The sequence below is a fragment of the Trichosurus vulpecula genome, chromosome 1, assembly GCF_011100635.1.
Source record: "Trichosurus vulpecula isolate mTriVul1 chromosome 1, mTriVul1.pri, whole genome shotgun sequence".
In the NCBI taxonomy this organism is placed as follows: domain Eukaryota; kingdom Metazoa; phylum Chordata; class Mammalia; order Diprotodontia; family Phalangeridae; genus Trichosurus; species Trichosurus vulpecula.
In genome coordinates, this window is record NC_050573.1 from 420724530 (window position 1) to 420747597 (window position 23068).

Here is a 23068-nt window from a genome sequence, read left to right on the forward strand (position 1 = left end):
TGTGATCTTTCTTTTCAAATTCCCTGTTTCCACTCTCCAGCAGAAGACTTCACCTCTTACATAGTAGGGACATTTAAGGCCATTTGTCCTAAGTGTTGAGCGTATCCTCATCTCACCTCTCCCACACCTCAAAACCTCTGCTTACCCTCAATCAGGTGCTGATACAATCCTTCATAGGGTAGGATGCTTCCAGAAAGGTGGGATACTCTGCAATGGAAGTGGCTTGTAGAGCTTTGGGGCACGTGCAGACACTGTAATTGGTTCCAGTCTGTTAAGCAGGTTGTTCCTCAGGCTAGGACCTCACTGAACTCAGCCAGTTCTGCTACCAGCTCTGGTGGACTCTTTCAGAGATCAAAAGGTCATAATTGTCTATTCTATCAAAAGAAAAAAATAGACTAAATTAACAGAGGGAGATAGGGCCCACTGGCTCTCACCTCATCCACAGGCTCACAGCAATCCTAAATCATTAAAAAAATGATCATTATTTATTGAATTGCTTGATTTTTTTAATACCAAGGGAAAAAAAGAAACACAAAAGGAGCCTATCCATCAAAAAGGGTGGCTTAATCTTTTTTGTATGTGAACTCAGTTCTGGTTCTAACATTAGTCCTTCTAGCTACAAAGCTAATTAGAAAACTCATCACCACACAGCACAAGCCCTTTGTTCACTCCTGGCTGTAAGTAGGCTCACTAAGACTCCATGGGTTGGACTGAAACCAGGCAGGGAATATTGTGTATGATCTAAGGAACAGGCGTAAACTGGCCAGTCTCTCATTACGTATACAAGACATATCCATACCAAAGGAAGATAATCTCTTTGGGAAAATTATTAGCTGCTAAGGATCTCGAAAGGTCTCCTGCAGTAGATAGAATCTGAGGTGAGTCTTGAAGGAAGCCAGGGAAACAGAGCTTTCTGGGCATGGGGAACACCCGGTGAAAGGCACAGAGACAGGAAATAATGTTTGAGAGTAGCAAATGCACTAGTACAGCTGGATGAGAGAGTGTAGGGAATAAAATATGAGAATACTAGAAAGGTAGGAAAGGAAGGGGCCAAATTGTGAAGAGTTTTAGATACTAAACAGGTAGGTGTTACCCTCTATCCACCCTGTTTTGTGTCAAGAAAATTTGAATTCAAATCTGGCCTCAGACAAGTACTAGCTGTGTGACCCAGGGAAAGTCACTTAATCTGTCTGCCTCAGTTTCCTCAACTATAAAAAGGGGATCATAGAGTTGATCAAATGAAATAATATTTATAAAGTGCTTAACATAGTGCCTAACACATAGTAGGTGCTTAATAAATACTTACTCTCTTCCCCACACAGATTGCTTTATGTTTGATGCTGTGGCTCAGAGGTTCCCAAACTTATTTGGCCTATCACACCCTTTTTTAAAAAATTACTCAGCAACCCCCTGGAAATCTACTTTAATGGTTTTCTTGAAATTTGCATCACTTCAAAAAATATAAATATTTTTAAATGATGCATCTTAAATTTAATAATTTATTATAAATTAGTTGGTTTTTTTCCAGCATTGAAATTGTCATGACACAATATTGCCTCATGTAACCACATCATATCATATTATAAATAAGTCATTACACACACATATTGCTGCCGATGCATACTGGACTTCCTGACAATGCTGCCATACACTGGCCTGCCAACACTTGTTTGTTAAGACCTGTTGGCAGACTTGACCATTGACAGGTTATAACTTTCATTTTGTGCGTTTATTTGGAAAATAATGTAACCACTACAACTTTAACTCTGTTAGACAACAGATGAAATGTGCACTAACAGTTTTTCAAAATTTTCTCTTCTCTTCTTTCCTTATGCTTCTATAGCCCCCTTATTTTTTATTCAATGCCCCCCAATTGCACCCAATTCTACTACTGGCCCCTTGTTCCAGTGGCCCCCCAGGGGACAGTACCACCCACTTTGGGAATATATGCCAATTAATTGTAGACAATGGAGTTTAATGGGATGACATGGGCAGACTTTTGCTTTAGGAAAATCACTGTGGGGAATGAATTAAAGTAGGAAGAAACTAATTAGAAGTTCTTCGGAATTTTTTTTAATTTGCTAACTGCATTTTAGTATAATTGGTTTCTTTTGTAATCCTATATACTTTATACATTTAAAAACGAAATTCTGAAAAGGGGTCCACAGTTTTCACCAGAATGCCAAAAGGGGTCCATGGCACAAAAAAAGGCTAAGGACTCATCCAGGTGATGTAATGAGAGCCTACATTAGGGTGGTAGCTATGGGATGGTGTATAATACAAGAGATCTTGTGAAGTTAGAAATGACAAGATATAACAATAGACTGGAGAAGTGGGGTGAATGAGACTGAGGAGTCAAGGATAACACCAAGACGGGGAGTCTGAGTGATTGGGACAATAGCTGTGCCCTCCATAGTAAATAATACGAAAACTTGGAAACAGGAGGTTTGGGGAAGCTTTAAATGCCAGACAGTATTTTTTTTATTAATTTTATTCTATAGACAGTAAACCAGTCAGTCAATAAACACTTATTCAACACCTATTATGTGCCAGGCACTGAGCTAATTCAACACTGAGCTGGGGATACAGACAGCCCCTGCCCCAGTGACTCACAAAATACATTAAAAGAAACTGAAAAGGGGAGTAAGGAGGGGTGAGAAGGAGCCTACTGGTGGAAAGGGACAAGTCCTGCAGCTGGATGGGAAGTGAAGAGTTGTCTGCCCTGGGTCTCCTCCTTAAATAGAGAATTTGAAGAAGTTCTATTCCCAGCTTCTATCATTTCCAATCCTAGGGGCCCAAGGGGCAGAGGGTACTGAATATGTGTGTGTTTCAGAGGCCACTTGGTCTTTCAGGAAGATGAGTTTCTAGAGACAATGGAGCATCCAGATGGGAAGTAAAGACAGTAGGGAGTCATTGAAAGTTCTTCAGGTGCCGCTGACATGGGGGGGGGGGGGGAGGCTTAGGTGTAGAGAGGAGACAGAGGAAAAGGATAATAAGGCAAGGTGGAAATTAAGATCAGGTTTTATCAGAGAATCCTTACCTTTACAATTATTTCACTCAATCCAAGGAGCGATCTTTTAAAAGGTCATGGCAGATAACTTCAATTCAGAAATTATGCACTTTTTTCCCTTTTCTTTCCTCTTTCTTCTTTTAATGTTAAGTGCTTTGCATTGTGTCCAAACAGGAAATCTTAGCCATAAGTCACATCTGTCATTAAAAAACAGTGGTTTTAAGGCAAGTTAAAATTTTAGAGCTGGGAAGGACCTTAGGGATCGTTTTGTTCGATCCTGTCATTTTGTAGTTGAGGAAACTGAAGTCTAGAGAAGTTTACGGACTTTGCAAGAAATTAGCTGTCATATCTTGCGCAAGTCACTTACCCTTCTGGGCCTCAGTGTTTTCATCTGTAAAAGGAGAGGACTGGACTAAAGGGTCTATTCTATTCTAACATTTTATTACATATAATAGTTGTAAGGTTGGGTTGGGGCAGTCCTTAAAGGGAAGACACTAAGTGTTAGCTGTTGAATTTGGATTGATCTTTGTATCTCCTCCCGCAGCTGGCAGAGAGCCTGCTTGGTATAAAGAGGATAGGATGGGGACTTCCGGGGGTGGAGCCAAGATGGCAGCTGGAAAGCACGGACTTGCGTGAGCTCTCCCCCAGGTCCCTCCAAAAACCTATAAAAATGGCTCTGAACAAATTCTAGAACTGCAAAACCCACAAAATAGCAGAGGGAAGCAGGGATCCAGCCCAGGACAGCCTGGATGGTTGCTGGATAAGGTCTATCGGCGCACGGAGTGGAGGGGAGCAGAGCTCAGTGTGGGAGGCGGCAGTACCAGCCAGACCAGGAGCCGGGCAGGACCCTAGCACCCTGAATCAGTGAGCTGTGGCAGTTACCAGACTTCTCAACCCACAAACACCAAAAACAACAGAGAAGGTTAGTGGGAAAAGCTGAGGGGGACAGAGTTCGAGGTTCAGCCACCGCCCCAGGGGCAGCAGGGGAGGTGCAGCTACAGAACTACAGCTGTATTTACTTCCGGCCCCAGGCCCACCTGGTGGGAGGAATTAAGTGGCAGATCAGAGCAGGAGTGCAGAACCTGCTGAAGATTTGCATCAGGTCCAGGTTGGTGGTTCTTGAGGAAGGAGGAGTGCTGGGGTGGCAGAGCTGGCTATATAGAAATAGCTCTGAAATCAATGGCGCATCCCCTCAAGCTTGGAACAAAGTACTCTTTGCTCTACAAGCAGTCATGCCCCGACGAAAAACTCAAGGGTCAAGTAAGTTGGTTAGGAACATGGCCAGGCAGCGAAAACACACCCAGATTCAGTCTCAGACTTTGGAATCTTCCTTTGGTGACAAAGAAGACCAAAACATACAGCCTGAAGAAGTCAACAAAGTGCAAGAGCCTACATCAAAAGCCTCCAAGAAAAACATGAACTGGTCTCAGGCCATGGAAGAGCTCAAAAAGGAGTTGGAAAAGCAAGTTAGAGAAGTAGAGGAAAAATTGGGAAGAGAAATGAGAAGGATGCAAGAAAACCATGAAAAACAAGTCAATGACTTGCTAAAGGAGACCCAAAAAAATACTGAAAAAAATATTGAAGAAAACAACACTTTAAAAAATAGACTAACCCAAATGGCAAAAGAGCTCCAAAAAGCCAATGAGGAGAAGAATGCCTTGAAAGGCAGAATTAGCCAAATGGAAAAGGAGGTCCAAAAGACCACTGAAGAAAATACTACCTTAAAAATTAGATTGGAGCAAGTGGAAGCTAGTGACTTGATGAGAAATCAAGATATTATAAAACAGAACCAAAGGAATGAAAAAATGGAAGACAATGTCAAATATCTCATTGGAAAAACCACTGACATAGAAAATAGATCCAGGAGAGATAATTTAAAAATTATTGGACTACCTGAAAGCCATGATCAAAAAAAGAGCCTAGATATCATCTTTCAAGAAATTATCAAGGAGAATTGCCCTGATATTCTAGAGCCAGAGGGTAAAATAGAAATTGAAAGAATCCACAGATCGCCTCCTCAAATAGATCCCAAAAAGAAAACTCACAGGAACATTGTCGCAAAATTCCAGAGCTCCCAGGTCAAGGAGAAAATACCGCAAGCAGCCAGAAAGAAACAATTTGAATATTGTGGAAAAACAATCAGGATAACACAGGATCTGGCAGCTTCCACATTAAGGGACTGAAGGACTTGGAATACGATATTCTGGAGATCAATGGAGCTAGGATTAAAACCAAGAATCACCTACCCAGCAAAACTGAGTATCATGCTCCAAGGCAAAATATGAATTTTCAATAAAATAGAGGACTTTCAAGCTTTCTCAGCGAAAAGACCAGAGCTGAATAGAAAATTTGACTTTCAAACACAACAATCAAGAGAAGCATGAAAAGGTAAACAAGAAAGAGAAATCATAAGGGACTTACTAAAGTTGAACTGTTTTGTTTACATTCCTACATAGAAAGATGATGTGTATGATTCATGAGACCTCAATATCATAGTAGCTGAAAGGAATATGCATATATATGTGTGTGTATACATATATATACATATGTGTGTGTTTATGTATGTATGTATGTAGGTATATGTACATATATATATGTGTATATATATATATGTACATATATACACACACACAAAGGGCACAGGGTGAGTTGAATATGAAGGCATGATATCTAAAAAAATAAAATCAATTTAAGGGATAAGAGAGGAATATATTGAGAGAAGGAGAAAGAGAGAGATAGAATGGGGCAAATTATCTCGCATAAAAGTGGCAAGAAAAAGTGGTTCTGTAGGAAGAGAAGAGGGGGCAGGTGAGGGGGAATGAGTAAATCTTGCTCTCATTGGATTTGACCTGAGGAGGGAATACCATAACACACTCAATTGGGTATCTTACCCCACAGGAAAGAAGGAGGAAGAAGATAAAAAAGGGGGGATGATAGAAGGGAGGACAGATGGGGGGGGAGGTAATCAAAAACAAACACTTTCGAAAAGGGACAGGGTCAAGGGAGAAAATTCAGTAAAGGGGGATAGGTTAGGAAAGAGCAAAACAGTTAATTTTTCACAACATGAGTATTGTGGAAGGGTTTTACATAATGATACGCATGTGGCCTATGTTGAATTGCTTGCCTTCTTAGGGAGGGTGGGTGGGGAGGGAAGAGGGGAGAGAATTTGGAACTCGAAGTTTTAAAAACAGATGTTCAAAAACAACAACAACAACAAAAAAGTTTTTGCACGCAACTAGGAAATAAGATACACAGGCAATGGGGCATAGAAATGTACCTTGCCCTACAAGAGAAGAAGGGAAAGGGGGATAGGAGGGGAGTGGGGTGACAGATGGGAGGGCTGACTGGGGAACGGGGCAACCAAAATATACTCCACCTTGGAGTAGGGGGAGGGTAGAAATGGGGAAAAAATGTGTAATTCAAACTTTTGTTAAAATCAAGGCTGAAAACTAAATATAGTAAATAAATTAAAAAAAATAAAGAGGATAGGATTTGGATTTTTAGAGGATCTGAGTTCCAGTCCTGGCTCTGTTACTTGCTAAGGTAGTGCTTTGAGGCAGTTCCTTTCCTCTCTATAAAATAGGGGCGGGGGGGGGGGGGAGGGGGGAGCTGGATTAGGTGATTCCTAAAATCCCTTTCAGCTCTAAATCGAAATTCCTGTGCATACTGGGTCCTGAATAAATACTCGCTGAATAAAAGAATGGATGAACAAATACAGAAGAGGAATGTGTGCAAAAAACAAAAACCCAACACCCTACGAGATACAAAGACGTGTTCGCAAGTAAATATCAGCGATATACAATGTAATACAGTGCTGATAAATAAAAGGGAAAGGAAAGGACTCGTTTTATCTACTGAGTGGCACCAAGTTGATGCTTTGAAGGAGGGAAGAAGGCGACTGCTAGACTGGAGGAACTGGCCAGTACGTGTCACTTGTGCACAGGTTCGGAGGAGGGGGGTGGAATATGTCGTATTGTGGGGCGGGTGGATGGGTTAGGGGGTGGTGGTTAACCATAGCTAGCAGCCCTTTTCACTAGGACGGACAGATTGGGAAGGGAAATAACATTAAGCAAGACTGCGGAACTGATTTGACTTAGGGACCGAAGTAAGGGAATGACTGATGGGAAGTGTAGGGGAGAGGAGAGATTGCTGGACAGTAAAGGAGCTGAGGGAGGGGAGGGGGAGGAGCTGAGGATGGGGGCGGGGAGGGGGGGAGGAGGAGGAGGAGGAGGAGCCAGGCATAGTTCTAGAGGGAGGAGAGAGAAAAAGGGGAGGAGGGAAAAGGAGGAGCCAGAGACACTCCTAGGGGGAGGGGGAAGGAGGAAGGGAGGAGGAGGAGGAGGGGCCCGGGAGGCGGAGGGAGGAGGGAGGGGAGGAGGGAGAGGAGGAGGGGCCCGGGAGGCGGAGGGAGGAGGGCCCTCGGTGGGTGCTCCATGTTGTTCCGCACGCTGCTGCGCGTCCTGCAGCAGCGGTGGCACCGCTACAAATACCGCTTCGTACCCTGGATCGCACTCAACCTGAGCCAGAACCGGAGGTGAGGACCGTGCTCCTCCCAGTAGGGCCCCCTACCTCGCGCCGGCCTCCGGCAGAGCCCGGCTCCTGCAGCGCGCCTGCTCCGCGCTGCTCGGCTCTGGCCCTGCTGGGCGCCCGCGCGTGCTGGGAGATCCTGCCTGCGGCACGGTGATCCGAACTCTGAGCGGCGGGGGCTGGAGAGAGGCAAGGAAGACGGGAGGGGAGGGGGAGGGGGATGTGGGCGGGGCTGGGGGGAGGGGCGGGCCCTCCTTGCGAGCTCCGGGAGTACGGGACTACCTGGCAGGGCTTTCTTATCTGCTCTTAGGCTCGTAGATTTAGAACTGTTTGTTTTTTTAATTTTAATCATTTAGTATAAAGAATGACTTTCTGGGAGGGGTACGGGGGAGACAGTGGAAAATGTAGGGGATGTAAAAACATGACAACAAATGAAAATGTGTTAGAAGATTAAATGAAATAAAATATATTTTAAAAGATTTTAAAAATAAAACTATTTTAAAGTTTACTTTAAAGATTTCGAAAATAAGACTTTTACTTTAAAATTTATTTTAAAGATTTTGAAAATAAAAACTTTTACTTTAAATTTCATTTTAAAGATTTTGAAAATAAACTTTTACTTTAAATTTTTAAAAATAAAAATGTATTTTAAGAAAAGGTTAAGCTGAAAGAGACCTCTAAATTCAACGCCGTCGTTTTACAGATGAGCAAACTGAGGCAGAGTCGGGATGAGAACCTGGTGGAGTTCTGAGTTTTTCCACTGCTCAGATGCCTCCTCTAGCCCTTGCCAGATGTGTCACATGAAGGGTTTTGACTGTAGCGAGCTTCCAGCTGGAAGACTGCGACCCGATCCCTTTCCTCCTTGGTTTGGGAAGGACAGTGATAGCGCTGAACCGCTGACTCGATTTGCCGAGGATTTCCTTGAAAGAAGCTCGGGAATTACTTTCCCTGTTTTACAGATGGGGGGGAAAGAGGCTTAGGGAGGTGGAGTTATTTTCTCAATTCCAATGATAAGAACTCTGTAGTGCCTTGAGGTTTGTAGCGTGCTTTTATCATTTGCCCTCAGCCTGGGAGGCAGGCGGACAGTGCAGTTGTTAAGAGAACCCGAGACTGAGAACTTAAGTAACTTGTCCATCACGCAGTAAATATTAGGACTGGAGTCAGACCCGGTCTCTCCTGGCACTACCCTGAATCTTTTTGGCCGGGAGGAGGGGTATGTTAAATTTTATCACTGTCACCTTTGGTCGTTACACCCTAGTTATTTATCTTCCTATCCCCACCGGAACCTTTCCCCATCTTCAAAAGAACTTCAGGGTAGGGGAGGGAGAATTGCATTTTAATGAACAGCAAAGCAAATCTGAAGACTCTTGGGCTCTGCCACTGACTGTCAAAGTCGGAATCACAATTTTGGAATTTCTTCCTCAAAAGAAGGTACTTCTCTCTTCTACAAGTAGTAAAATGACAGCTAGCTTAAATAATAAAGTTGGCATTTATACAGTCAAGGCTGTATTTTTAAAAAATCCATTCCAGTAAACATTATTATTAAGCACCTACTATGTGCTAAACAACAGATATACCATTAAAAAAAAGAAAAGTACCTGCCTTCTGGGAGTTTACTATCTAAGGGGAGAGACAACACAAAAGGAAGCAGGATATATACACATGAGCTCAGATCTGAGGAAAACCTATTAAAAATCATAAGACACAGAGGTGGGAAGGACTTTAAAGTTCATTTATTTGCTGCAATCCCTTCTTCTCATTTTACATATGACTAAGCTGAGTTGTGGAGAAATTAATGAACTTGCTGAAATTCACCGGCCCCCACCTCCCCTAAAATCAGCATTGGAACTGTGTAACTCATACTAGAGACACAAAGCCATAGAGGCAAATTAGACTCGTTATTCGGTGAAGTAGAAACATTTCTAACTAGTGATAAAGGTTTGGAATTAGTGCTGTGGTAGATTTTGTTGAATAATTTGTTAGTTAAATGGAAAAAATAAGCTGAGTGAAAATGAAATCAAATTGGGTAGCTAGGTGGTACAGTGGTTAGTGTCAGGCCTGGAGTCAGGACTCATCTTCAGTTCAGAGCTGCCCTCAGACACTAGCAAGTGACCCTGGGTAAGTCATTTAACCCTGTTGACCTTAGTTTTCTCATCTCTAAAATGAGCTGGAGAAGGAAATGGCAAACCACTCCAGTATCTCTGCCAAGAAAACCACAAATGGGCCCACAAAGAATCGAATATGACTGAAAAACCGAAATCAATCAGTTAACATTGAGTAAGCACCTGCAGTGTGAGGGAGCTGTCAAAATGGGGCTCCTGCCTCCAGGTGTTTGTGGTCTAGTAACCTTCAGGGCAGCTGGGTGGTGCAGTGGATAGAGTGCCAGGCCTGGAGTCAGGAAGACTCACCTTCCAGAGTTCAGACCTGACCTCAGACATTTACTGGCTGTGTGACTCTGGGCAAGTCACTTAACCCTGTTTGCCTCAGTTTCCTCATCTGTCAAGTGAGCTGAAGAAGGAAATGCCAAACCACTCTAATACCTTTGGAAGAAAATTACAAGTTGGACATGACTGTAACTACTGAACAATAATAACCCAAAGACAGTATTTAAAACCCAGTGGGGTTTTGCTTTGCCTCAGAAATCAAATGATGAATTTAGTGAATTTATACAGTTGAAGTCTTAGGCAAGAAGTATTTACTTGCCTTCCTGAAAAGAAAGACAAAAATCCAAAAATTAATTTAACCTCCCCAAAGTTGAGCAGATAGAACTGAGAAAGAGAAGAGTAAAATCAGTTGGCTGGTACTTCAGCGCTTTGAAAAAGTCTACGATTTTATTGGGCCCTCATTTTACCAACACCAAATGTGACAGCTTCAAGACTTCATGGTTTGTGGTGGAAAATTTCATTGCTCTGGAACCAACCTTCTGGTCATGAACATCTCCATACCCAGTTAATGGGGTCTTCAGAAGACATATATTGTACAATCTGTTGCCAAACTTGTACCCAATGGTTTTCTCACGGTGTAGGACCTTTCAGAACTTGTTCTCTGATTTTTGTATCATTCCAGAAGAGAAGGTAAAGGTAGAGGTAGAATTCTGCCTCTGCTCCTTACTGCCTGTGCAGTCTTGGGCAAATCGTTTAGCTCTTTTTAAGCCTCAGTTTCCCTATCTGTATAATGGTATTACCTGATCCCTGAGCTCTCTTTCAGCTCCAAATTCAATGGACTGAGGGTCATCTTCACACTACAAGAAGATATCATAGGTCTCTGAGTTCCTTTCCAGCTCTATGATCCTATGAGTATTCATAAATGTGAGATCTCTCCCCTGTGCTGAGCTTACAACATGTTTATAGGTAAAGACCTACGATTCCAGGTGGATAGCAGGGAGGAAGTCTCATTTTTAGACCAAGGGGTACTGTTCTATCCAGCTGCAGAGTCAGGCTATTCTAAATAGTTCTGGATGTCATGGCTTTCAAATGTTTGAGCATCATTATAACAATTCTCAGTTGGGACCAATAACCTTAAACCCATCAAGAAAATCAAGCTTTTTATCAGAGGAAGGTAGTATTTCCTTTTGTTTCCTGGCAGAGAATAATAAACAGTCATTTTTCCCATTTTTCAGGACCTTGAGATATGTTCCAGAGGACTCCAAAGACAAAATTATTCCTGACGAAGATGTCCTAGGAGCATTACTGAAAGTCTTTCAGGCTCTGTTCATAAGTGATTTCAGTAGACAAACAGACATCCTTGTCTTGCTTCCAGAAACCATTAAATCAAAATACCAAGATTTATTGATTACTCACCATCAAAGGACAGAACAGCCCACATGCGACACTCAGCAACAAAAGATCTACAAGCCAGGAGAAGTTCTCTTTAATACGTTGGGCTTCAGTATTTCCCGAGAAACTAGTTCATTGATTTCTGCTGGAAGAGGTGTCTTTGTAACCAAAGGATTTGTGCCTAAAGGAGCAGTTGTGTCTATGTATCCTGGTACTGACATGTTCAATTATTTACCAATGATCGATACCAATTTACCAAGTCTTGATACATAGTAGATGCTTAATAAATGCTTATTGAATGAATGAAATGAAAGTAGATTCAGTAAAAGTGGCTAACACCTGTCCTGAGAGCATTGCCTGACCATCTATTTTCTATAGATTATCATCCCGGTTTGGAGATTTACTGGGTATTAATAGAGGCAATGTGATATGTAGTGGCATCAAACTCAAATAGAAATAAATCCCTGCATGCTACATATTGACTTTTTGTTGTTGTTGTTAGGCCTTTTTGATTCTCTATGACTCCACTTGTGGTTTTCTTGGCAGAGATACTGGAGTGGTTTTGCCATGTCTTTCTCCAGTTCATTTTACAGATGAAGAAACTGAGGCAAACAAGGTTAAATGACTTGCCCAGGGTCACAGAACTTGTAAGTATCTGAAGCCAGATTTGAACTGAGTAAGATGAGTCTTCCTGATCCAAGCCCAGCAATCTATCCACTGTGCCACACAGCTGCCCTGAATCGACTTAGAAAACCACAAACTAACATTATCTATGTTGTATTATGCTTTTATTTATTTCATTAAACATTTCTCAGGTACTTTTTTTTAAATCTGGTACAGCTGCTCTAGGCTTCAAGAGCTGGGCTCTGACACCTCTGGGTAGAGGATAGAGTGCTAGGCTTGCAGTCCTGAAGACCTATCTATTAGCTGAATGCTTTTGGACAACTCTCTGTGACTCAAGCAGCCCCCTAGGGCATGTATACTAAATCACAGAAGAATTGTAAACTGCTAGGATAGAGAGAGTTCTCACCCTGGGACTTTCCCAGGCTTACAAGATGACACATCTTTTATATATTCACATACAACTCAAGTTTGATGCTGTATTGATATATAACTGAAGTTACTCATAGATGGTATTTTGGTATGTTTACTATAATAAATGTTTTTATTCTGCCTAAATGTACATAGACTCAGGGGAATGTTCTAATTTCTGCACTGGCACATTTGTGTGAGTGAATATTTGGCAGACATAGGAGAAACAGCCACATAAGCTTAGAAAACTATCAGTATAGACAACAACATGGAAAACAGAATTAACACCTCACGGGTGAGTTAAAAGAACTTTCACATTCTTTTTGCAATTGGAAAATGAAGCATTTTATTTTTTAAAATTACCAATTCCAGTGAAAGACAGTGGACATAGAGGATAGAGGGCTGATCTTTATGGCACAGAGACCTGGATCAGAGCCCTGCTTCTGACACATGCTGATGGTATGACCCAGGGCAAGTAGCTTAACTCCTGAGTGCCTCCAAACAAGTCTCTTAAGATTCTAAGTTGCAAACTGTCTTATCTGTATCACTTGGAGGGAGTCTCCATACTGTACGGTGTAACTACAGAATACACCCTACAGAAAATATTTGCCTATGGTATTTTCAATTATTGAAAAAAAATACTTGAGTGTTTTTGTGAATGATAAACTTTCCCAGAGTTGGAACAGTCAGAAAATTTGTGTTGTGATTTTTGTTTATATTCTCTTATTGAAAATGGTGCCTGATCTAGCGCTTTTAAAGTTTGCAAAGTCCCATAAACAGCTCATTTTTTCTTCGCAAAAGCCTTGAAGTCTCTGCTACAGATATTCTTTGTATTTTAGAGATGAGAAAACCAGGGCTTAGAGAGTTTAGTGGCTAGCCTATGGTTATAGAGTTAGCAGGTTGATAGAGCACCAGGGCCTGGAGTCAGGAGGACCTGAGTTAAAAACCCACCTCAGAAACTTATGATCTGTGTGACTTTGGGCAAGTCATTTAACCCTGTTTGCCTCAGTTTCCTCATCTGTAAAATGAGTTGGAGAAGGAAATGGCAAACCACTCCAGTATCTTTGCCAAGAAAACCCCAAATGGGGTTCTGGAGAGGCAGACACGACTGAATAGCAACTGTTTCCTACCTTCCTTCAAATGAACTAAACAAATTTTTCAAAGGCCTCATAATACAAACTAAATACTTACCTCTTAAAAATTAGATCTGTAAAAATGACCCCCAAATTTGAAGTTAAGTTGTCAGTTGCTAGGATAATTGTTTCGTATTGTTGGATTTGCAGGTTTCACTGCTGTGTGATGAGATACTTTAACATCTCACAAAGATCTGTATAGAAGTCAGAGAGGATAAAGTTTAATGTTGTAATAATTTGGTGTTTGTTCGTTTGTTTGAGGTAGAGAGGTTAACATGAAATCCTACCAACAAAAATTAGAAGCATACATCTTAGGCATCCTGAGTTTCTTCAGATATTTTACAAAAGGATAGAATACAGTATGGTGGGAAAAAGGAATAACCTTGAGTTTTCTTCAAAACAAAGCTGCCCAGATGTTTGTGTTTTTAATATATACATGTTCATGCCTTGTTGTGTTAATAGGTACAGTGTATCAGAAGCATGAGCCAATTTTTTTCCAGTCCATTGGAAATCCATTCATTTTTAGATGCCTAGATGGGATGCTTATTGATGGAAATGATAAAGGAATATCCAAAGTTGTGTACAGGTAAGTTGGTAATAGAAACAAGAAAATACCCATTTTTAGATATCATGGCAGAAATCTAGGCATTTCTATCCTCAGGCACACATCACAGATAGACATTTCTCAATTATTAATGGCATTTGTTTCGTAGGATTTCTCTTCTGCCACTGATACTCCACCTGGATTCATTTCTCTTTGACCACCATATTCCTACCTCCTCATACTCTTTCTGTCCCTGTGACTCTGAAGCCCTGGCTGTAATGCAGACCTCATTGCTCATCCTCCACCGCCATCTTTCTTGGGCCATCACCCCTGTACCAGCTGTACTCTCCTTCCTTGCCTATCTTGACCTTTTGATGGACCAGTTCAGCTTTACCCTGTCTTCTACAGTCCCTTCCCCCTATCCTCTTGTCCACCATACCTTGCCAAATTCCACCCTTGTATTACTTCGGCCATCCACTACCTTCACTCTTATTCACATGCTGCTGAAAAAAGCTAGAGAAAATCACAAAACTTCGATGCCTGAGTCCACGACAAATTTATGTTACGTCATCTCAACTAGGCTCTCATTGCAGCAAGGCTATCCTTTTAAACCTTCTTAATGGGTTCACTTACCCACTTCCCATAGGAGCAATTCCAAACCTTTTCATTTCTTTTTTTTTCTTTTTTTAAATTTTAATTCATTTATTTTTAGTTTTCTACATTCATTTCCACAAGATTTTGAGTTCCAAATTTTCACCACATCTCTCCCCTCCCCCCATGCCAAGATGGCATTACCCCTTCCCCCAGTCTGCCCTTCCTTCTATCACCCACCCCCTTCTCTTATCCCCTTCCCCCCTACTTTCTTGTAGGGTTGAAACAGTAAGGCAATAATAACAAGGTAGATGATAATTGTCAAAATGCCTATGTGGTTCTGTATTGCAAAGTATACGAGACTCTCCACATAGAAGGGAGAAGAAGTAAACCATTTATGCAGACACCAGAGAACCATATCCCACAAGCCATTTATCCAGTCAGTCCACTTCATCATAACAGCAAGGAACCCAAAACATTCAATACACAATATAGCAACCTGGAGACTCGCCATCCCAAAACCTCTCTGACCCCCTGCTTGGGTCTTCCCCAAAACAAACTCACAGTACAGCTAAGTCAGTCTATTCAGTTCTAACAATCAGGAGGGCGGCCATTAGCAGCTGTTAGTAGCCATAACATCTCTCTCTCTCTCCCCGCATTTTCTGTGACATAACTTCCTTTTCCTGTCAGGAAACTCCTTCCACCACATGTGTCTTAGGCTTCCTGTGATGAAAGCAGGTCACATGGCCTATTAATGGGTAGGAAAGATCTTCAAATCCAAATTACTACTACAAGGGTAAGATAGATTTCTATACCCCATTGCCTGTATTTTTCATTTCTTCTTAAGCCTCCCAAGCTACCCCCACCCCACATCCTTCATCTGAGGACCTCGTCTCATCCTTTTCTGAAGAACATGAGACTGCTTGGCTAGAGCTTCCTTTCATCCCCTCCTCATCTCATGGCACTCAGAAATCTTCTTTCCCTATCTTCTCCTTCACTGTCCTACATGAAGGGGTGGTCCTTCTCCTTGCCAAGTTAAACTCTCTATCCCATTCCATCTAATCTATTCCATCAGGTTGCTTCCCTACTCTTTCACTAATCTTTGGTGGCTTCCTGTCTACCTGCTGTCTAAAAACATACCCACGTCTCATCTACCCTAAAAAACTCTTCACTTGATTGAGACCATCCCCACTAGCTACTGTCCAATGTTTCTCCTCATTGGTGCTTACTAAACTTCTTGAGAAAGTTATCTACCCTTTGGTGCCTCCGCTTCATCTCTTTGCTCTCTTCTTAACTCAGCAGTATGGTTTCAATGTTACCACTCAACTGAATGCTGTTCCCCAAAATTACCAATCATCTCTTGCTGTTGTTCTGTTGTTTCAGTCACGTCCTACTCTCTGTGGTCCTGTTTGGAATTTTCTTGGCAAAGATACTGGAGAGGTTTGCCATTTCCGTCTCCAGCTCATTTTGCAGATGAGGAAACTGAGGCAAACAGGGTTAAGTGACTTACCCAGGATGACACAGCTAGTGTCTGAGGCCAGATTTGAACTCGGGAAGATGACTCTTCCTGGCGCTCTATCCACTGCACCACCTTCTTTCTCAGTCTTCACCTTTCTTAACCTCTTGGTCTTTGATACTGCTGATCACCCTCTTCTCATAGATAGTTTCTACTCTCTAGGTTTTTGTGACCTGGTTTTCCTCCTATCTGACCCCTCCTTAGCCTCTTTTGCTGGACTTTCCTGCCTATAACCTTGGGTGCTCCCCAAAGCTCTATCCTTGGCCTTCTCCTTTTCTACTGTCTAGCTTGGTGATCTCTTCAGTTCTCAGGAGCTCAGCCGTCATCTTGTTCTGATGATTCCCAGATTTTTTTATCCAGCCCTAATCCCTTTCTTGACCTTCAGTCCAGAAGCACCAGCTGTCTATTGGACACCTCAAACTGAGTGTTCCATATATGTGTCAAAATCAGCATGTCCAAAACAGAACCCATTATCTTTGTTACAATATTGCTGTTACTGTCTACAATGTTTCTTCTAGTTCTTCCTATTTTGCTTTGCATCAGTTCACATAAGCCTTCCCAGGTTTTTCTGAAACAATACAGCTCATCATTTCTAATAGGACAATAGTGTTCCATCACAATCGTATACCACAGCTTGTTCTGCCCTTCCCCCAAATGATGGGCATCCTCTCAATTTCCAGTTCTTTTCCACCACAAAAAAGCGCTACTATAAATATTTTTGTACAAATAGGTCCTTAGCCTTTTTCTTTGATCTCTTTGGGATATAGACGTGGGTCAAAGGGTATAGTCAATTGTATAGCCCTTTGGGCAAAGTTCCAAATTCTCCAGTATGGTCGATACTGTGCCATTTCCCTGGATGGCCTCCATGCCTGGAATGCTTCCCCTCCTCACCTCTACCCCCAAGTCACCTCAAGTCCTGCCTTCTTCAGGAGCCCTTTTCCTACTTCCTCTAATTCCTAATACCACCTCTCTTTGACTACCCCCCATTTTCACTCCCCATATAGTCTATGTACATAGTTGTTTGCTTGTAGTCTCCCTACTTAGAAAGGTGAGTTCCTTGACCATAGGGACAATGTTTTTACCTTTTTCTGTATCCCTAGCATTGAGCACTATACCTGGCACAAAATAAGTGCTTAATAAATATTTGTTTGCTGATGTAGGATTCTGGTCTGGAAAGGACCCTAAAAATGATCTAGTAAAACCTTCTCATTTTATAGCTGAGGAAACCAAGGCCCAGAAAAGGTTAAATGCCTTACCCACAGTGGCCCAGCCAGTAAGTAGTAGAGCCGGGATTTTAGCACACATCTTCTGACCCCAAATTCAATACTCTTTCCACTACACCTTGTACTGGGATTAAAAATCCAATTACAACTGCCTTATGAAATAGATATAAGCAAAATTTGGTGAATGGCATTGGGGTGTGGAATCTGATTTTTTGAAGGTTTTGAGTAGTAGAAAGATGGAAAAAATATTTTAATTAGAATTCTAGTGTTAATGTTTTCAAATTCTGTTTTAGAGTTAGATGAGATCAATCTTTGAGCTAATATGCTTACCTGTTTTAGGTCATGCAATGGGCGGGACCGCCTTGGCCCTTTTAAAATGAGTGATACTACGTGGCTGACATCAGAAGTCCAAAATCCACTGGCCATAGGACAGTATGTTAACAATTGCTCCAATGGTAAGCCATTATGAGCTTTCTTGGAGCGTCTGGTTTTTGTCGGGGTGGCTGAATGTGTAAATGAATGCCTTTGCCACTGTAGCTTATGTTTATCTAGCGCCTTCTCAGCTACTCTGCATACATTATCCTGAAACACGATCAGATCTGAGTTGGGAAGGATGTGAAGGCCGCATCGTTTGGCCCGTATATGAAGAAGACCCCCTTTTACAGCACTGCTAAATTGGTCCTAATCTTGCTGTTGTTTGTCTTTCGTTCTCAAAGAGGACCATGACATCAGGGAGGGGATGCCACCACATACAAGTGAATTAGATTTAAGTGAGGGAGGGCTGTGCACAGTCACCAGTCTGACTTTCTCCTCCAGAGCCATCTGGGTCCAGTGGCCAGATATCTGTCAGGATGACTGGAGATGGCCCAGGGTACAGGAATCTTGGCCTTTTCAAGCTAAGGTCTTTAACAGGTCTCAGTTTGACCAAGGCAGTACCCATTCAGTGATTAAAGCTTTAAAAAGTCTAATCTTTCTTTGAAGACCTGTAGTGAGGGTAGGGAAATCGGGGAACCTTCCTCCTGAGGCAGTCCATTCCATCTCGAGATAACTAATTATCAAGGAAGTTTTCCTTACATCAGGCCTAAATTTGTCTCTGTAGTTTCTGCCTGTTATTCCTGATTCTGCCTTCTGGAGTAAAACAAAACAAGTGTCATTGACTTTCAATGAGGCAGCACTTCGGTTACTTGAAGACAGTGGTCACTGACTGTACCACCCAAGTGTTGTCTTCTCTGGGCAAAGCTTCCCTGGTTCCTTCATCTGGTCGTCATACAGCATGATCCCGAGGTCTTTGAGCATCCTGGTTGCCCTTCTGTAGGATCTAACCTGATATAGTGGTATCAGCCCTGGCTCTGGAATTCGAAGATCTGGGTTCAGATCCTGCTGTGTTGTTTACTAACTGTATAACCTTCAGTCAATGGCTTCATTTCACCGGGTGTCACTGTCATGGCAGCTAGGTGGCGCCGTGGATATATACATACATATATATATATATATACACACATATATATATATATACACATATACCCCATCTGGGGTTTTCTCGGCACAGATACTGGAGTGGTTTGCCATTTCCTTCTCCAGCTCATTTTACAGATGAGGAAACTGAGGCAAACAGGTTAAGTGACTTTTCCAGGGTCACACAGCTACCAAGTGTCTGAGGCCGGATTTGAACTCAGGAAGATGAGTCTTACTGACTCTGTCCACTGCATCCACTGTGCCACCTGACCGTCCCAGGTTATAGCACTTGGAAGTCCTTGAGACCAGAATTCACTCAGACACCATCTCTGTGACCTCGGGCAATTCATTTGACTTTTGTCTGCCTCGGTTTACTCATCTGTAAAATGGGGGTCATAATAGCACGCACCCCCCAGGTTTGTTGTAAGGCTCAAATGTTAAAGTGCCTTGCAAACCCCAAAGCGTTATGTAAATGCTAGCGACCTGCAAAATGAAGGACTCAGACAAGGTGGCCTCCGGGGAGCCTTGCGGTTCTAGGCTTCTAGTTTTCTAATGTCCTTCTTAAAATATGGCACCAAGAACTGAACTCAGTACTCTAGAGGAAGGAGGGGGGTTTGTTCTGTGAAGTTTGGATTCAGTCAAAGGGCCGTACTTGAGGACCTAGAGGGCTGCACGTGGCCTCGAGGCCACAGGTTCCCTACCCCTACTCTAGATATAGAGAGAATGTTACCTCTCTTATCTCTTAATGTAGCCTAAACTACAATGAGCGTTTTTTGGCCCCAGTATCACATTGTTGCCTTAAGCTGGGCCTACAATCCCCTAAGCCCCCTGGATCTATTAGAAATGAACGGCTGTCTGGCCATGCCTCCTGCCCTGCCTCCCCACCTAGTACTGTTGAAGTTAAATTTCACCTTATTAGATGTGGCCCGCTGCCTTTAGCCTTGTGAGTTTAGAGCTAGGTGGGACCTAAGGCTATTGAAGTCCACTTTACACAGATGGAGCATGTCCTGGTCTCCTGAGATCTTAATCTTTCATCCAGTACGTTAGCCATCCTTTAGCTCTGTCCATCTGCACACGTGAGAAGCATGCCGCCTGTGCCTTTACTAGTCCACTTGGGCCCTATGACAACCCCATGAGGTTGACGTTGTGTTATCATCCCTTTATTACAGATGAAAAAGGAGACTTAAAAAATGTGGCTTGTCTGGGGTCACATGGCTGATAAACGGTGGAGCTGGGATTGGAGCCAAGGTTTTCTTTAAATGGTGTTTCTCACCCCTATTTTATCAGAGCTTCCCAAGACTGCTTGTCTAATAATATAGCTTAAGTTGGCTCACTGGAACTTTGAATACTTTTTTTAAAAAAATTAATCACAGGTGGGTGACAAAGGCTGCCAGGAGAATTGAAAGGGAAACTAGATTCATTTCCATGATTTTGATGACTGGTCCTTGTACATATGGAACATTTCTAAGGGTCAGGCAGGCCATGCATGGTTGGCAAATCACTAAGATCCCAGTCCCACAAGTGTAGGAGTGAAGAAAACAGAAGTTGAGGTGACTAGAGGAAAGTGTCAAGAGGCAGGTTTCCGGGATGCACAAAAGAGGGAAGCTGTGGCAAACATGGGTGTAGCCCCGAAAAGCCCAGAGGGGCAGAGTGTGGAGATAGAAACTGGGTGGTGGGGAACCAAGCTGGAAATAGGGCAGAGCACAGAGGTGAATCCAGCTCTGTATATTCTACACAGTTGTGGTACATAGAGCACAGAATAGGGTAGGTGTTCTGTCCTGAAAACTATGATAACAAGCTCAGTCCTATACTGGGGCTTTTTTTTTTTTTGAGCCTGTGGACAAACAGGAGTGTAAGAGGGCTGTGACCTGGTAAAAGAAAATACGCCAATTTTTTAGGTGAATTGGATAACGTGCTGAGTCTAGAGTCAGGAAGACATGAGTTCAGATCCAGCCTCAGACACTCACTAGCTGTGTGGCCCTGGGCAAGTCGCATAACATATTTCCCATGTGTTATTTCACATAACATCTACCTCCCAGGGTTGTTTTGAGAATCAAATGAGATGATAATTGCAAAGCACTTGGCACAGTGTCTAGTACGTAGTAAATGCTATATAAATGTGAGCTATTATTATAACTTCAAGAATGGACTCTGGCCAGTCTGGAAAGGGCTGGGACTGGGGAGTCCAAAGTCTCTGCCGCTGACTAGCAGGGTGACCTTCGGTAAAGCCCTGAATCTCCGTGGTCCTCTGAAGCGGGGGAAGCCAACTGAACGATCCCTTGAGCGTCTGCCGGTGCTAACCACCTGTGAGTCCTACATCTTTTCTATCTAAGGCACAGTGATGATCGATGTTCATGATGATGCTCTGCAGTAGGCACCGCAAGGTCCTGAACAATCAAAGAAAGATTAAATTATGTTTAACAGATTGTACTGATGAATTGGATTCAACATGCAATTGTACGATTGCCCACTGTGTACAGAACGCTGCTAGGAGCTTGATGAGATGCAATTAATTTCAATTGAGCAAACATTTATTTAGCTCTATGCAGGGCACCGTGCTAAGCCCTAGAGATATGGTAGAAAACAAAACCCAGACCCTAACTTCAAGAAGTTTACATTCTTGCATGTACAAAGGTTATATAAGACATATTTCTGTTCCCTTGTAGAACTTAAAATGTAATAGTTGTTATGTCATGTCCTATTCTCTGTGACCTCATTTGGAGTTCTCTTGGCAGGTACTGGAGTAGTTTGCCATTTTCTTCTCCAGCTCATTTTACAGATGAAGAAACTGAGGGAGGCAAACAGGGTGACTTGCCCAGGGTCTCACAGCTAGTAAGTGCCTGAGGCCAGATTTGAACTCAGGAAGATGAGTCTTCCTGACTCCAGGCCCAGAGCTCTATCCTCTGTACCACCTAGCATTAAATTCAATTCAGCCAGCATGTATTAAATTCCTCCCATGTGCTAGGTGCTAGATATGCAGAGACCAAAACAAAATAATCCCTGCCTGCACGGAATTTGTATTCTATACTTAGGGGAGTAAGGGGGAGGGTGTTGAGAGAAACATATATACAGATAATTAAATTATATATATTTTATATATATATATACACAGATATGTATGTAATGTGCATGTGTGTATATGTGTGTGTAGGTATGTATGCATATATATGTGTATACATATGTGTGTGTGTGTAGGGATGTGTGTGTGTAACACAAAGTCATTTTATATTTGGACATCTAGGTGGCACAGCGGATGGGGTGCTGGGCCTAGAGCTAGGAAGACTTGAATTCAGATTCAGCCTCTTTCTAGCTGCATGACCTTGGGCAAGTCACTTAACCCCTCTCTTCCTCAGCTTCTTCCTCTATAAAAAGGGAAGAATGGTAATATAGCACCTACCTTACAGGGTTGTTGTGATCCTCAAATGAGACAATGATTGTAAAGGGCGTGGCCCAGTGCCTGGCTCATAGTAGGCACAATGTAAACGTTAGTTGTGGTTGTCTGTTGTTGTACATGGGAAACAGCCAGGAATCAAGTTTGGAACATTGACTGCGTCAGGAGGAGAAATGGGAATCGGACTGGAAAGGTAGGTCAGAGGTCAATCAGGGAGGTTCTGAGTGACAAACATGTTTGTATTTTCTCCCAGGGGAGGCACAGAAGGTTATTCAGAAGGGGAGTGACCTGGTCAGACTTGTGCTCTAAAAACAGTCTGACAGCTGTGTGGAGGCTGCATTGGAGAAGAAAAGACTGGATGCGGGGAAATCAGTTAGGTGGGTATAGAGACAGAAGTATAAGAGTGCTGTGATAGGGTAAAAGAAAAGAAGCCTGTTTTTTTAAGTGAAGTTGGATAATATGCTGAGTCTAGAGTCTGGAAGACATGAGTTCAAATCCAGACTCAGACACTTAGTCCAGGTAAACGGGGATAGAGTGAATGGAGAGCAGTGATTGATACAAGAGGTGTTGTGAAGGTAAAATTAAAATGACTGGCAACTCGTCGGATGGGGGAGGGAGAGGGAGGAGTGAAGTAAGGGAGAGGAAAAGTCTGGTGATACAAAACTGGGAGACTGAAAGGATGGCAGTGCCCTTGACAAAAATGGGGAAGTTAGGAAGAGGGGTTGATTTAAGGAGAAAGATACTGTTAGGTTTTGAGCATGTTGAGCTTGAGATGCTTATGGGACATCCAGGAGGGAATGTCCAGCCCGCAGTTGAAGGTGTGGGATTGGAGCTTAGGAGAGAGATGGAGGCTGGCTGTGTTGTCATCCA

At 42.6% G+C, this 23068-nt stretch overlaps 1 protein-coding gene and 1 long non-coding RNA gene across 3 annotated transcripts in view; one reads left to right on the forward strand and one right to left on the reverse strand.

Annotated features, from left to right (window-relative positions):
- LOC118858787 lies at window positions 1-7690 on the reverse strand. The gene is made up of 3 exons (XR_005010954.1): window positions 7580-7690; window positions 3041-3207; window positions 1-374 (listed from the first exon to the last, which is right to left on the reverse strand). It is a non-coding gene; the product is annotated as an uncharacterized LOC118858787 (long non-coding RNA).
- The window catches only part of SETD9 (SET domain containing 9), a 27196-nt gene continuing 11540 nt past the window's right edge, over window positions 7413-23068 (forward strand). The window contains exons 1-5 of one of the 2 annotated variants that reach the window (XR_005010951.1): window positions 7425-7544; window positions 11157-11524; window positions 13941-14064; window positions 17692-17807; window positions 22452-22575. Coding sequence is in view for 1 of the 2 variants with exons in the window: in XM_036769403.1 (XP_036625298.1) it covers window positions 7444-7544; window positions 11157-11524; window positions 13941-14064; window positions 17692-17807 (709 nt within the window). In the remaining variant the exon portion in view is untranslated. Of the gene's footprint in view, window positions 7545-11156; window positions 11525-13940; window positions 14065-17691; window positions 17808-22451; window positions 22576-23068 lie in introns of both variants that reach the window. The other variant, XM_036769403.1, reaches the window with a different exon arrangement.